Below are 15,423 nucleotides of genomic sequence, written 5' to 3'. Positions count from 1 at the left end.
TGTGCAGAGGGAAAGTGAGGTCTCACTGTTCTTACTTGGACAAGGAGAGATCCAAACAAAAAAGGATCAAATGTTTCAAATCTGATTTCAGCTCAGGGTTAAATTTAGTAAGTTACCCCATTCTGGCCTTCTGGTTCACACACTTCCTAAATGGCTGCAGCTGACTGTTTCTGACAGTGCAGAAGCTACAAGAGGAGACACATGCTATAAAAGCATGACTTTCTCCTGCCAGCAATTATCTCTGGGCAAACTGAAAGGCAACAAAAGTATTTCAAATGCTAAACAATTAGAACAATCATGACTAGCATATGGTAGGCACGCTGCCCTGAAAAACTGAAAGAGCACACCTGCATCAGACTGGCTCGACTCAGATGACTATGAAAAGTTAATGCAGAAAGTTCATAATCCAAAGTGGGGGTGGGAGAAATCAACTAAGGCACAAAATCACAAGCAAGCTCTTAAATAATTACTTAAGGGAGAATGTGTATGAATAAAAGCTACTTCTGCTTTGCATTTTAAAAAGGTAGAGGATTACTGGATGGTTAAGTCCAGTCAAAGGTGACTATGGGGTGTGGCGCTCATCTCGTTTCAGGTCAAGGGAGCCGGTGTTTGTCCACAGACAGCTTTCTGGGTCATGTGGCCTGCATGACTAAATCGCTTCTGGTGCGACAGAACACCATGACGGAAACCAGAGCCACAGAAATGCTGTTTACCTTCCCACTGCAGTGGTACCTATTTATCTACTTGCACTGGTACTCTTTCGAACTGCTAGGTTGGCAGAAGCTTGGACAGAGCAACAGACGCTCACCTCATTGCACGAATTCAATCTGCCGACCTACTGATCGGCAAGCCCAAGAGTCTCAGTGGTTTACACCACAGTGCCACCACTTCTCTTACCTTTTACCTCTGTTTTGCATACGCATTAATAACAACCTGTTTCTTTGAAAGCCTTGGAGACTCCACAAAGGTTAACATGCAAAACACACCATGTGTATTCTATCGCCTACACATCTCAGTGCCCACGCGAACATGCACGCGCGCACACACACACAAGTATTGGATTAATTTACCCAGTAGGAAACCCTTCAGGTACAGGCAGTACATTTCCCCTTATTCCGAGCCTAAGCAATATCATTAGTCCTTGTTTACTGCCTTTACTGTCCCTTAGAGTCCACAGCACCAACTCTATTTCCTCCAAGCATAGCAGGATTTCTAATTTCACCTAATAAATATCCTCCTTACAGTTCAATAAACCTGATATTAGGAGGTCTGGATGTAGGCTGATATTTCCTTAGCTCTGTAAAGACAGTAGGTACTCTCCAGCATCTCCCAAACAACCAAGGAAACCTCTTAACTAATGAGGAAGAAAATAATGACTGTAATTAATACACAAAATGATGGCACTGGTCTAATTAATCATTAATCAACAGCGAGAAAAACACCTTTTTTGAGCTTTCATAATCTCTTAGGAAAAATGTCCAACAGGGGTGTCGCTGGTGCCCTGCAGTTCAGACTCCTTCTGTTGGATCACAGACAATATAAATCATATGACAAAAAAGCCTTCATTTTCATACAGAATTTCAGCTTCTTGAAGAAACATCAGTCCCTGGTGCAAAAAATATATCAGAGCACAAAGGACGCATTACTGAAAGCAACACATACCTTGCCCTTTTGGACTTCTATATGACGCCTGTTTCCATGCGCAGCAGCAGCTTTAACATCTAACAGGCCTCTTTTGTTCCAATTAGCATTGCTAAAGGTAACACACCATGACTTAACACATGCCCACCCCACTACTGGCAAAGAGAACTTCTGTTTGCAGAAGACAGTAGGCCAAGCAGAACTGCAAGGCAGTGGGTGGCCCTTTGAACCCAGACTGTGTTCTCCAGTCTCCATAGGTACAGGCTTTAGGGAAAACATTGCTTTCTATTCTTGAGTACCTCATAAGGTGGCATTAACTCCCAGGGGACAGGAACTAGCTCAGCCAAACTTTTCTATCCCCATAGGCTGACATTTGCAGACAGACAGGTACTTGGCTTATGAGGCACCTTTAACAACTGAAAAGAAAACATTCATTTGGTGACTCATTTAATTTGCATTCCCTTTCCTTGCAGCCAGTGTTTTGGTGACAAATTATTCCCTGTTGTGCCGACTGGCATTCCTTGAATGATAGTCACCCAAGCCTAGACATCTAACTAGAAAGCCATCTTCTCTTTGCACTCTGCAATGTCCTCTTGAGTACATGGGACTGTAATCTTTGTTTTTATCTCTGGGCCATTTCCTTCCTCTAATCTTCTTGTTCATCTCAGGGACTGGAGCTCTGCCAGTCACTATAATCACTGTTTTCTGTTGGCAATCAAGGTAGGCACTTTGTTACCTTAATGAGCAGATGTACTTAATGAGCTGATTCAGTCCTAAAGGGGGGGGGAAATCAAAACTGCAAATCTGTTTCTTCAGCAAAATCAGCCCACACCCCAATTTTATCACCTATTAATTAAAACATTATTGGATACCGGAGTGTCTGTTATTCAATAAACACAAGTCTCAGGGTACCAGGAGTAAAACAATTATGTTTGCTGTTCCTTTCCATTTAAGCAACAAAAGGAAGAAACTGCTTGGTTCTTACTGGCGCACAGGGAGGGGGTTGCAATTAAAACCTCTCTATGAAAGTCAATCTTTGAATCAAGACGTTCAAAGCCATCTGGAAAGCGAAAATGTATTTATTCAGGCATACATATAATCCAGGCAGACAGCACAGGAACATGATAAGATGTTCAACTGCTTTCCATAGGAGCTGGTGGTATGTGGATATTGTGAAGATCAAACGAGCTTTTGCCTCCGTACCTCCTGGCCTCATGCTGAAACCACACAGTAAAAACATGGGGCGGGAGAACTCCCTAAACATGGAAAGTTTCCATATTGAGCCAGGAGACTCGGTTGTGCTGGAATATGATTAAGAAGCAGTTCCAGTCATGTTTAGCAATATATACATTTCTGGAAACCACTCTAAAATGGCTAATCCCCATGAAATAAGTTGCAGAGTACTAAGGAAGAAGTGGGTTTCCTCTTTACTTTCTCATTTCTTCCAGCATTCTTATCTACCTAGATAGAACAGAGAGACTTCCAAAGACTGCAGGACGGACTGTGCACCCTTATTTGTGAGTAAGCCCAGTGAATTTAGTAAACCTGCATAGGATCAGGCTGCCATTTGTCTTCTGCCATTATCCTTCAACTATGCCACACTCATACCATCTTAGAAGAAACCAGGTGTGAGAGAGAAGCAGGGGATAGTATATTACCCTGGTAAGGCGGCTTTTGGAAAACTGCCTTGCCTTGTCAAAAGGAAAAGCCACTACCTCATGATTCCCCTCCTCTTGTAATGGGTATCAGCCTCCACTTACATCTCAACCAACAAGAGGCTCTGGGAAATTTGGCAGATGATTTATCTGGCTATGAGCAGAAAAATCATAGAATGATTACATTTGTTAATGGCATTCAAAGTGGAGTGCCTCATGAAGTTTTTTGACACACACAGCAAAAGCTAGTGTAAAACAGGCCTAACATCCGACTGCAGCTGTTCCAGGGAAACATGTGGAAAGAAGCCAACCAGCAGAAAGGGAAGCTATCATCCAAAGTATTCGGTAATCTGATAGACAGCAGAACCATCTGCACTGGTTGTTGCCACTTGTTCAAATAATGGTACTCAATAATTTTTTCCAATGGCAATAATTTTGGGTAATGAATAATTATAGCTTTGACCATGCTAATTAGTAACAACAAGCAAAAAAATGACCAGTATTTGATGTAGGTCTAGGAGTCTCCAGTTAAAACCTCAGACTAATGATGTACTAAATAAATCTCTAATTGCAATCCCTGTTTCTATATGCCCCGAACATTTGGACTTTTACATTTCCAGAGATCCTTCATCAATACATTCAGATTGATCCTATTTCCTCTGAGACTTCTACTCCAAGAGGTTCTTCTTAATTTACAAACATTTATCTGAGCCATAGGCAGCATATAAACCTGCTGAGCACAGCATGACAGGAGGGATATCACAGAATGGAGGGAGGAGAGAGACATGGAATCATGGGGATCCTTGGGGATGAATTTGACTGACTTTGAACTCCATTAAGAACAATCCTGGGGGAAATACCACAGTTCTTCAACAGGGAAAACAGACCGACACTGAAAGACTCCCAAGACAAGATCTGAATTCTGAGATATAGGTTTAGTCTGAGATGCATTTAAACATTTAATTAGATATGTAAATATAAGTTAAAAACAAGAGTGTACCAATGGAATTTGAGTCTCTTTGAACAGTACATCACAAATGCACATCACAAAGCAATTTTCAAAGTCCTTTTGGTCGCAGAGCAAGTTTGCCAAAAAGCCTGTTCATCAGCAATTACGAGCTCAAAGCTGTACGTTCTTTTGGATTCAGGCATATGCTTGTTTTCTTTGTGGAAAATATTGCTTCATTCTCACATCATCCCCACTTCCCTATTACCCATTCCAACACATTACATCATATTCCCACAAACACATTTTAAATGGCCCAAGCCATTCAGATGTTCAGAAGTTGTGGATCAGGCAACTAAGAGCAAACCTGAATTTCAAAAGTGTTCTTCAAGCACTGACCCACTGGGGGGAGGGGGTCAATCCATCCTTCAATTAATTAACCACGAAACCTTTCCCTTTTTTTTCTTCCTGTGAGTCAATGGCCCTTAGTAGAAAAAGGTTCCTCGTCTCTAGATTAGAGACAATCTCACATTCAAAAGAGGCGAAGTCATGATAATTTTAGAATTCAGAGGGATATATATTCTGGACAGCATATCAAGCATAGTTAGAGCAACTATCAAAACAGTAATGTTATGGACAAAGAAGGAAGGAAGAGAAATTCATTTGAATTAGATTTTAAAGTGAAATGACCTGATTTGTTGGTCATTAGTTGGTCAGTTATATGTGGATGAAATGCAGCTATCAATCAGATTATGCACTTCTCCAATTTTTCCAATACAGCTTTGGTTCCCAAAATATGATTCAAAATGAATTTTGCAGGAAAATTCAATGTGCAATGCAGGTGAAAATGTATAAAATGCATACAAGCTATACATGAAGCTGACATGTACTAGAAATATGCCGATTCGCCCATCTTTATGTATAAACATGTTAAAACATGGCAGCTGGCGAAGAATTTGACTTATTAAGAATCTCAGTTTTGTATTTTTTACACCGTAAACCACCCTGTGATCCTTGGATGTAGGGTTGTATATAAATTTAATAAATAAAAGCAATAAAAAGCATTTTTTTTAGAAAAGCAAGTTTCTAGTCCTTAAGAATTGCAAAGATTAGTTTTAGATATATGAGCCATGCTTGGTGAAATCAAAAGGAGGAATTGGTGAAAAAGATTCTAGTGGAAGTGGGTGAGGGTAACGTTCAGCCTCCTGCACAACTCCCTGCTCCACCACACAACTGATAGTGGAATGGTGCAAATGAAGGCAAATAACACAACTAGGCATGTTATACAGATCGCTGAATGAAGGTTTTGTTAATGCACAATGCAAATCTTACAAGTCCTACATCTTGAGTTCAATTTCTCATTTATACAGCAGAAACTACCACCGCCTACCTTAGACCACCTACCTTAGAAGTGTACAAACAAACAAGAAAAAGTACTGAGCCGGCTTTTGCATATGCAGTGCACTATATAAATAATTAATAATAAAGCCACATAATGCAGGATTGAGTTTCTAGAAATATTATCTCTTATGTAAATACCAACTGTAAAATATGCCAAGGAGAAGAAAAAACAGGGTTTTAGGTTGCTTCTGCTGAGAAGTTACACATGAAGCTGCACTGTTCTGAGAGATTAGCTGAAAGAACAGGTGGAGGCTCCACAGGTTTTGCATGGATACATCAAAGCATATTGCCTTCCGCTTTATTTCTTCAGCTACCCCGTTTAAAATCATTAGTCCAACTGGCTTGGAAAAAAGATTGCTCTTCCTTTGGAGCCCATCTGCTCTTGATGCTCAAGTCCCCAGCTAAAGGCAGAATTTTATTTCAGTCAAAAGGAGCTGTGTCGGGGGGAAATGGGGAACCATACACCCAAATTATCTCCTTCCTCCTTCCCTGCCATTTTGGAGCATAAATTTCTGCCTGCCCTTCAATACAATTCAATGTTATGTCTGCATCAACACTAACAGTGGTTAAGGACAGCTAGATTAACCTAATTTTTGTAGAAGGGGTTGATAGTGGGATGTACAGTGGTACTTCGGGTTACATATGCTTCAGGTTACAGACTCCGCTAACCCAGAAATATTACCTCAGATTAAGAACTTTGCTTCAGGATGAGAACAGAAATCGTGCTCCGGCGGCGCGGCAGCAGCAGGAGGCCCCATTAGCTAAAGTGGTGCTTCAGGTTAAGAACAGTTTCAGGTTAAGTATGGACCTCTGGAACGAATTAAGTACTTAACCTGAGGTACCACTGTATATGTTAGACCAGTTAATAGGATCAGATAGAGAATTGTTGTCATTTTCAGTTTTGTGGTGCAGACACCACTAACCCACTAGACCTGAAGGGCAATATTATCCAACTGCAGCACCTTTTAGAGTCAATTTATGGGCCATCAGCTTTGAGTGCCTCAAATAATTGGATCTGCACAGAAAGCTAAACTCATAATAATGGTTTATAAAATTTTATTGGAATGCTGTAAATTGATGTTCAGGAACTTAAGAGATGCATGGAATATAGATTTAGAGTGTTTCATTCAGTTCAATTGATGGTAAGTTGCTTTAGCATCTATATGTATTGTTTTGTTAGATTTAAAATTGAAATTTATTCAGCAAACATTGGTGTTCCAAGTACATTGGACTCCACAGCATGCCTTTATCAGAAAAAACAGGCTAGTTCTGTTGCTGGCAATGTAATGCTAAAAACACTTCTTTGAGGTATAATATGTCCCAGGATGTTTTCTTGCTGCTCAGAATTTATTGTTCATCTTAACTCTGTTCTGGAAAAATCCTTTATATCTGTGGGTGTTCAGACACTCTTAAATTATAGCACTACAGTCAGAGGATGAACAGGTGGACAACAAAAGTGGATTTGACAAATCCTTATGGTGGCTAAGAAACTTATATTGCAAGTCTGGAAAGATAAACACTGGACTGCCCACTATTCAGTGGTCTGAAGATCTCACTGGCTTTTCTATGTTCCATTGCATGGCTTATAAGCATCCGTCTGATTTTGGAACCTCTTTGGACACAAGGAATCCTTGTATGTTTAAGCCTTTATGTTTTAAGTTAGGATTGATGGAATATTGTCAATGTCAGCTGGCAATGTTTCTATCTCTTTGTCTTTCTCTTTCCATCTGTTATATTTGCAAAATAAATTATTTTTTTCAAAAAAAGAATAACCAGGCTTCCTGCTTAGCCAAAAGTTGACACCAGAGTTTGGTACTGGTTTGAAACCATTTTTGTCCATAAATGTTGTTCAGAGCAGTAGTAAGAATTTGTGCTTTAGTGGAGAAAGTTGTATCTGAACTTGGGGAGGAGAGCTGCTGTCAGGGTCGACAGTCACAGGCAGAGTAGTCACATCACCTCAATATAAGAGGAGCTTCAAATGTTCACAGCCTGCTTGTGATTGCATAACTATGTAATTAGGAGAGTTAGCTCTCCACAGGGCAGAACAGCTGCCATAACAGAAACCCAAGATATTATATGAACACCAATTCCCACTAGTATCCACACACCTTTGTGGAAACAGACATCCTTAAAAAAAAAAAAAGACTAGAGGGGTGAAGGAGACACAAGATGTAGAATAAAAACGAACAATATTTTGATCAGATATTTTAATCTTTGAAAGATACCTATTAAAAAAGCTAGCAGGGGGAAGAAAAGGGCTGGGAAGTCAGGGCTCCCTATCTCTGGTCTTGCCATTTATATGTGCAAAAGAGAAACATGTAACTCTTCTGTGCCTCACATTTGCACACCCACACCCTGCCAAAAACTCACTTTAATTTGCTTCCGTAGCTAAGAAAGTTACAGGGGGTTGCAGAAAGATATTACAAAGGAATTTTTAACCAATGAAATATATTCAGCATCAAAAGCAGCTCACAAAATGCCTCTTACACCAACTGTGCAATATGCCTAAGGCAATACACATATACCATGTTTCACTTAAAAGAAATGCAGAGGGAGAAAGCACTATATTTTCTCTCTCTATGAAATGCATTAGCCACATTTCATGAGGCGCTCCAAGCAGCCTCTCAAAATTGCTACCTCTCCGTTCCCCTCAAGAGCCTGTTGATACTTTCCCCTCCTGCCTGCTTTCTTCTCCTTCCCATGTCATACCCCATTGTACAACGTCCAAAAGGGGGCGGGGAGAGAGAATCTATGTGAAACCATTCCATCTGAGAGAGAAAAAACATCTCTCTCTTATTCCTGCAACTGCATTTTAGAACCTATTCCAGATCTCAGCGATAAACCCAACAACAACCAGGACTGCATTTTTAGCCACTTGGCTGCTCTTTGTTATCCTGCAATTTGAGATCAACCAAGCTAGATTAGCGGTGACAGTATGCCAAAGGTCATTAATGTTAAACGCACCTCAGTGAACAATATAAACGGAGTCATTATACTGCAACTAGATGGAGTTTATTATGGGGGCATAACAATCGGTGTTGATGAAGCCAAAAGGCACCTAAGGAAAAAGGTGCATAAGAAGGTGAAAGGGAAAATCTAGCTTTAAATGTGCCCATTTATGCAATGGGCAGTATAGGACATTGCTATCCACAGAAACAGGCAGACACATACACTCCATATTCCCAGGACACCAAAATAATTTGAATGGACAGGTGGGGGAAAAAACACTCTGGCAGAAAGGAAACCCTTAACAATACCAATAGTTTTCAGATCCTGCACTGGATTAGGTTTGGACCCCAAATGAGAACAGTTATTGTGATATCTGGAAAATGTTTAACAGCAAGACCTTTTATTACTTTCAAGTATGAGGTTTCTGAACTGGTACATATACAATGAACAGGCTGGGATAATAATGAACATCCTAGGGTAGCCCTTTCAGCCTCCCTGTGTTTCATCACGTGAACGACCTAGAAGTTTGACTTACATTCATCAAGCACCTGAGCCCAACTATAATATGATCAACTCTCAAATTCTGTAAGAGGAATCACCTGAATATTAAATCACTTAAACTTCAAAAAATTACAGCCCTACTACTGCCAACACAACCCGACAGCTAGCATATCCATTATATACACATGCAGAAATTATGTTCTAACAGCAGCCACACCTCACTAATCACTCTTGTGACAATGCTGAACGCTGCAGGGCCTCGTGTATTAGAAGAGGACTAACAAGGGCAACTACAGCAGAGCAACTCTGCATTCTGAGATAATAAAGCAAGCAGCAGCACTGAGGCAGAGACACCACAATGGACAGCACCAGAAGAAACACAATTACCCAAATGAAACATCAAAGATCTATTAGCCTAGGTAGCATAGCAAAGACTTCACTAGCCAATTTCAAAATGTTTCAGTGGGGGGAAAATACCTTAAATGATGTCACTGCATTACGGATAATGGAGCAATTGAATCTATTAATCATGGGGTTAATCTATTTATTCACCTTGAGAAAATTACTGATCAGAAGAAAGTCTATTAAAAGAATACAATGATTCAGGCGCCACCTCCATCACTTAGTAAGCAATCAGAGGATGTCCCTTCAAACCCTGCATTAATAAAAGTCTCATTAAATGCAAACCTGCAAGATGTTAATGTAAAGGGGCTCATTAGCCTGGAAAAATTGATCGCCTGGAAAGCTGCTTATTTCCTTACGGAAGTGAAGGTCAGCTTTCCAGTTATCGACCTTACAGCTGAGCACCTCAACCAACGCAGCCAGTCGTTTTACATGGGAAACCACCACATGATACATGCAACTTGAAAATATGGTAAATTCTGCAACAATCAAGGGTGACTGGACATTGCCAGGTTTGCCATTTTGACAGAGGGAAATATATTCCACAATCATGCTATGCAGATCTCCGGAACACATGAGTTCTGGGAAGAGGATTCAACTTCCTGAAAATAATAGATTTTAAAATCTTTTTTAAAAGCAAGCTTCTAGCCTCTGTGACTACAAGGATAGTATTGAAAGTCTATGGACAATGTCTAGTGAAATCTCAGTGTTAGGGGTGCACAGGTGGTGGTGGTGGTGAGTTAAAGATATGTCTTCTTTTACTGAGCCATTTACTTTACTAGTGAGATTTGGAAAATCAAAAGTTAAAAAAAAATGCACTACAGGCTGCTTAATACTAGAATCAGCTAAACTAAACCAATGGCACAAACAAAGTGGAAGGTAAGGAGAAGGGCATTTTGCCTCAAAATCATTTGAAAACAAACATCTGGTGTAAAATAGTACTCAAAATGTAAGACCTTGAACAAAAAAATAAAACAAGCAAGCACAAAAGGTATCATATGAGGAAAAAGTCGAAAAATGCTAAGCAATCAACAAGGACCAGATTACGAAAAGATCTCCCAACAGAGCTTGGGTATCACTAATATGACTTCTCTTGCCCTTAAGTGATTTAGAATAAAATGATCCCCTGCATTACACTAGAAAAACATTCTGAAATGAATTTTCTTTCCTTTTTTAAACTGAAGAATGCCTCAAATGATGAACTACAAAAAACTAACAGTATCCTATGGCCAAATGGCTCCCACTAGCACAAAATCCACTTGTAAAATAGAGGAAAATTGCATTCTATTTCTATTTTTAAAAGAAGCATAAAAATGATGGGAAATGAATCATCCATCCAAAATAAGCTGAGCAAATAAAAAGAAACTATATATTGGCCTATGCAACCAACCTGGACTCTATAGTCTAAAGCACTCTGAAACAAGAGCAGAACTTTACCCTCCTGTGAGTAGAACAGGAAAAATCACAGTAAGTCAAAGAAAAGCTCTACCCCAAATAACAAAAGCAAAGAGGTTGGGGGTAAAATATACATATCAGTTGCATACTGATCATACCTCAGCAGCAATGAATACAACAGGATGATCAACCTTTGTTAAGTCTAAATGAAAACTGTCCTCAAATCATGTTATGCTACACACTGATCTCATAAGATTGCATATCATCTGCAAGTCTCAACTATAAAGCCACAACTGTTTCAGCAAATGGATCAATAAAAATTATTATTATTAATTAAATTTGTATACTGCCCTATACCCATATGTATCGGGGAATTACACAATTACACACAATTACACAATTACACACAGGCTACTTTACATTGCACAAATGTAAGATTACAATATAAAAAACAAAAAATCCCAATAAAATTGATTAAAACAATAACAATATTAATGTATACAAACTAATAAAAATATACTTAACAATTAAACAATTTAAAACATCCCCATCCCCCTTAAAAACACTGATCTTACCACAAGGAGGCTGGCAAATGCCCTCGTTCCAACCCCCCAAAGTGCCGCCCCAAAAGGGACAATTCCTTTTGGTGTTGCCCCTTTATGGCAGCCCCACCCACAAGGCAGGCAAGCTTTATATAGCTGTCCCAGCAGCTGCTTCACATGTGCTGTCAATGCTGTCTGCCTGCCCAGCGTCCTAGTCCCTGGACAACTCTCAGCATCTGCAGGTCCAGGCAGATAGAGGCAGGTGAAAATTATGAACAAGAAAAGATTTGTAAAGCCAACACCTCCCATACAATATCATGTTGCTTTAACATCTATCTCCAGAGTGAAAGTGAGGGAAGAGCAGAACCACCATCACTACCTCCAAATGATGAGACAAATCTAAGAAAGCCCTAAACAAGCCAACTACGACATACTGTCATACCTCGGGTTGAATGTGCTTCGGGTTGAGCACATTCGAGTTGCGCTCCGCAGCAACCTGGAAGTAACGGGGCGCGTTACTTCCGGGTTTTGCCACTCGCACATGCGCAGATGCTCAAAATGATGTCAATGCTCGGAAGCGGCAAAACACGACCCACGCATACACACAGACGCGCCATCGCTTGTTACATTCACTTTGGGATGCGAACGAGGCTCCGAAATGGATCCCGTTCGCATCCCGAGGTACCACTGTATCTGCATAATGCTCCAACACTAAAAAATTAAGTACTGTAAAATGCAGTTTCAGGCCGCCTCCATCAAAACAGTTGTGGGTCAAAGCTAAAACCCACGAGTTAATAGGGAAGAGTATGCCACTTATCATAGTTTAGCGAACTAACCTCTCAAAACTACATATAATGAATCAATGCCTGCCAGGTAAGAAATTCATCAGTAAGAAACTATTTCTCATTCAAGTTAATTTAGTTTTTCATGCAAGTTTATAGATGTGGAATGCAAGGAACAGATCTGCAGAGCAATCCTAACTGTGTCTACTCAAAAGTAAGTCTTATTGAATTCAGTGGTGCTTACTCCCACATAAACAGGTTTAAGACTGCAGCCTTAAGTATTAGTTGGGCAAACACCAAAAGAGTTTGCAGGATCATTCTCTTTGCAAAACTGCTGCTACAGTCTAGTGGCTGTTTTCCTATTGTCCAAGAAGATCAATTATAGTAAATAATTGTAAAGGAGCCTGCAGAGGAAATAACAACCAGACTGTTCTCCTGTCACAGCCTTCCAATTTGCAAGCATAATTCACTTTGTTTCTACTCTCAGTTCTAGAGACTTTTCTAAGCAGCCCCCCCCCCACCCAAAAGATTCAGACCATGCCAAGGGCAGGCTCAATCTTCTACGGCATTTTAGATAGCAACCCCCTACGTATGACTGCCTGTTCAGCTGGTACATTTAGAGCATTATCAGTCCCCAAGAGCTTCATTTAACTCTGTTCATGAAAAATAAAGAGCGCAGCAGAGTAAATCTTGCAGAACCTATATATAAGGACATGAAACTCACAGGCCTGCAGAGAGAATCTTTAATGGTGGTTTACAGACACATAAAATTACTTGGAAAATGCCTGGAGGGAGTTTGTTTTCCACATGCTGTCTTCCTGAGCAAAGAAACTGGAGACACCACAACAAAGGTAAGTTTTGTGTCACAGGGGAAGCATGACTTCTGTGCCTGACTTTCTAATCCTTCTTACCCTGACACAAATGACTAGCTCTTAGGGAACTCAAGGGGGAAGATTTGGTACTTCTTAGTGAATCATGGGCTGTTCAGTTTTAAACTTCCAGTTACACAACCCCCAAACATTTAAAAGTAACTTCTCTCCCAACCTGGCTAGTCTCCAGTCTTCAGCAGTAGCCGCTGCTGAACGAAAAGGCAAGGGACACAAATTGTCAAACAGCCTCTCAAGAAAGATGCATTGCAGGCTCTAGCAATTAGTTGTTTGCATGCCCCTTGAGAAAGGAATACTCTTCAAGCCATAATCTGCTTTTTAAGTATTGGTTTTTATTCCAATCTTTCATTTTAAATATTACCTTGGGGACAGGCTCCCAAGGTCATCACCCAACATGCCAGCCACTATTGATTCCAGCAGCCCCTGTAAGCCCCATGAGATGTAAGAGCCTCAGTATGGAGGAAAGCCCATTAGCCAATCAGCCCCCCTACCAGCAGAATCATGTATCATTCCACAGGGATATTATGAGGATGAGCTCATAGGCACTTGCTCATAGCTTTTAAAAATTGAACTTCTGGGAACAGCAAAGAGTATTGCAAAAGATGCATTCAAATACCTACACCTTGCCCCTGACTATCCAAAGTAAGTAAGTCTACATCTTACTCTTAGAGAACAATGTATTTTGAAACTCATACCTTAACCCACTTTAAAGAACATACGAGTTGTTGTATCCCTAAGTTTACAAAAGCAATCACTGTTGAAGTGGGAACATGTTCAGCAAACTAGGCAATATAGCACCTTTGGGGGGGGGAGCAAGGCACTACAAGACTCTTTCAAGGTTTATATCCCACCCCACCCCAAAATCCTGGCTGAGAAACCAACCAGCATGCTATAGTGCAACAAAAAAATGAAGTGTTCTGGGAATAAAAGCAAGAATGCACAAATGAGTAACAAAACTTTCATGCTACAGTTAATAGCTTTCCTTTTCTTACCGTATGTTGACCAACGCGTGTGTCACCTTGCTGGCTGGCTCCTTCCACTGGCCAGCATTGGTAGATAGCCTCAAAACTGAAAGAAAAAAGATTAAACAAAGGTTACATTCTATGGCACCTATTTTGACAACAGTACATTTTCCAAGGCAATCAAGTAACTAAACGAATCATTAGAAAAATATAAATAATCTTAGATGAAGTACAGGCATCATCCAAATGTGACCACCACCACATGAGTAAAGAATGTGCATGTATTTACATTATACCAATGTAAGGGTATAATAAGGAGGATAAGACTTTGAAAACACATCCCAACCTAAGGAAGCTTCCTGGAATTTCAATGTGCTGCTTCTACACTGCTCAACATACAAACAAAACTATTAAGAAGCTTATTGCCTCCACTGTTCAGAAACAATATGGGAAAACACATTTTTCCTTTTATTTGTTTTCACCTTGAATATGCATGTACATTCAATTTTTTGTTTTAAAGTTATTATCCATGTTTATTGGAAGAGGCTATTCTAAGAGTTTTATGTAACTGTTCTAACATTATCATGCTGTGTGAGTGGATCAACTACGTCCCTTTTATGAATGACCATTTAACCCTTATTATATGCTTGCCAGACTAATGTTTCTAAACAGAGAGGAAAGCAATGGGAGGCAGGGAGGGCTGGCCCTTTATATGCAGCCCTTCTAAAGTGTTACTCAGAGGTAAGTGCATTCATATAATTCCTTGGTTATGTTTCCCTGCCAACATTCCTTCCTCCCATTCATTCTGCCTCCCTACTAAGTATTTGCTCTACAGCATCTCACTGCATCTCTCTGCACCTTCACTCCCCTACCCAAAAACATCATTTACATATCTCGACTGTTTGCTGCACTATTTTAAAAAGGGTATTGTGGGGGGGGGGGTTTGTTTTCCAACTGCTTCTGAGGCATTGACCTGGTTCTGTGGATGCTAGCAGGCCTACGTGCTCCCTGTTCTGTACAGTGGGTTCCTCGTTGTGCATCCATCAAATGCTTTTTTCACCTCTTGTTTACAACACCAACTCCTGCTGCTGATTGGCTCTGGGGGGTGCGCTTGCTCTCTGACCTGAGACTAAGGCATATTTTCCCAGCTGGGAACTCTCTGCGCACGGCAGGCTGGCTCACTCTAAATGAGGGCACCGTGCACCTTGCTACCATTTAAATATTATATGCCTGGCAATAGCAAACAAACACACTTTCATGTATACACAGGTGAACCAGATGGCAATTCTATACCCAAACAGCATCGTTTCTGGATGTCTGCTCCTGAAGAGTCGCTTTCAAAATGTCCTTTGCCAAGAAC

The 15,423-nt window shown here is 40.4% G+C and overlaps 1 protein-coding gene across 5 annotated transcripts in view; it reads right to left on the bottom strand.

The window, feature by feature from the left end:
• Window positions 1-15,423, bottom strand: part of ARMH3 (armadillo like helical domain containing 3) — a 122,216-nt gene that overhangs the window by 54,278 nt on the left and 52,515 nt on the right. For all 5 annotated transcript variants that reach the window (XM_083443813.1, XM_083443810.1, XM_083443812.1 and 2 more), the window contains one exon: window positions 14,094-14,169. In XM_083443813.1, the coding sequence (XP_083299939.1) occupies window positions 14,094-14,169 (76 nt within the window). The remainder of the gene's footprint in view (window positions 1-14,093; window positions 14,170-15,423) is intronic.

This window comes from Podarcis tiliguerta (genome assembly GCF_965153285.1).
Source record: "Podarcis tiliguerta genome assembly, chromosome: 5".
NCBI lineage: Eukaryota > Metazoa > Chordata > Lepidosauria > Squamata > Lacertidae > Podarcis > Podarcis tiliguerta.
Note: the sequence above shows the minus strand (reverse complement) of the source record. Positions and strands in the feature narration are given on the sequence as shown.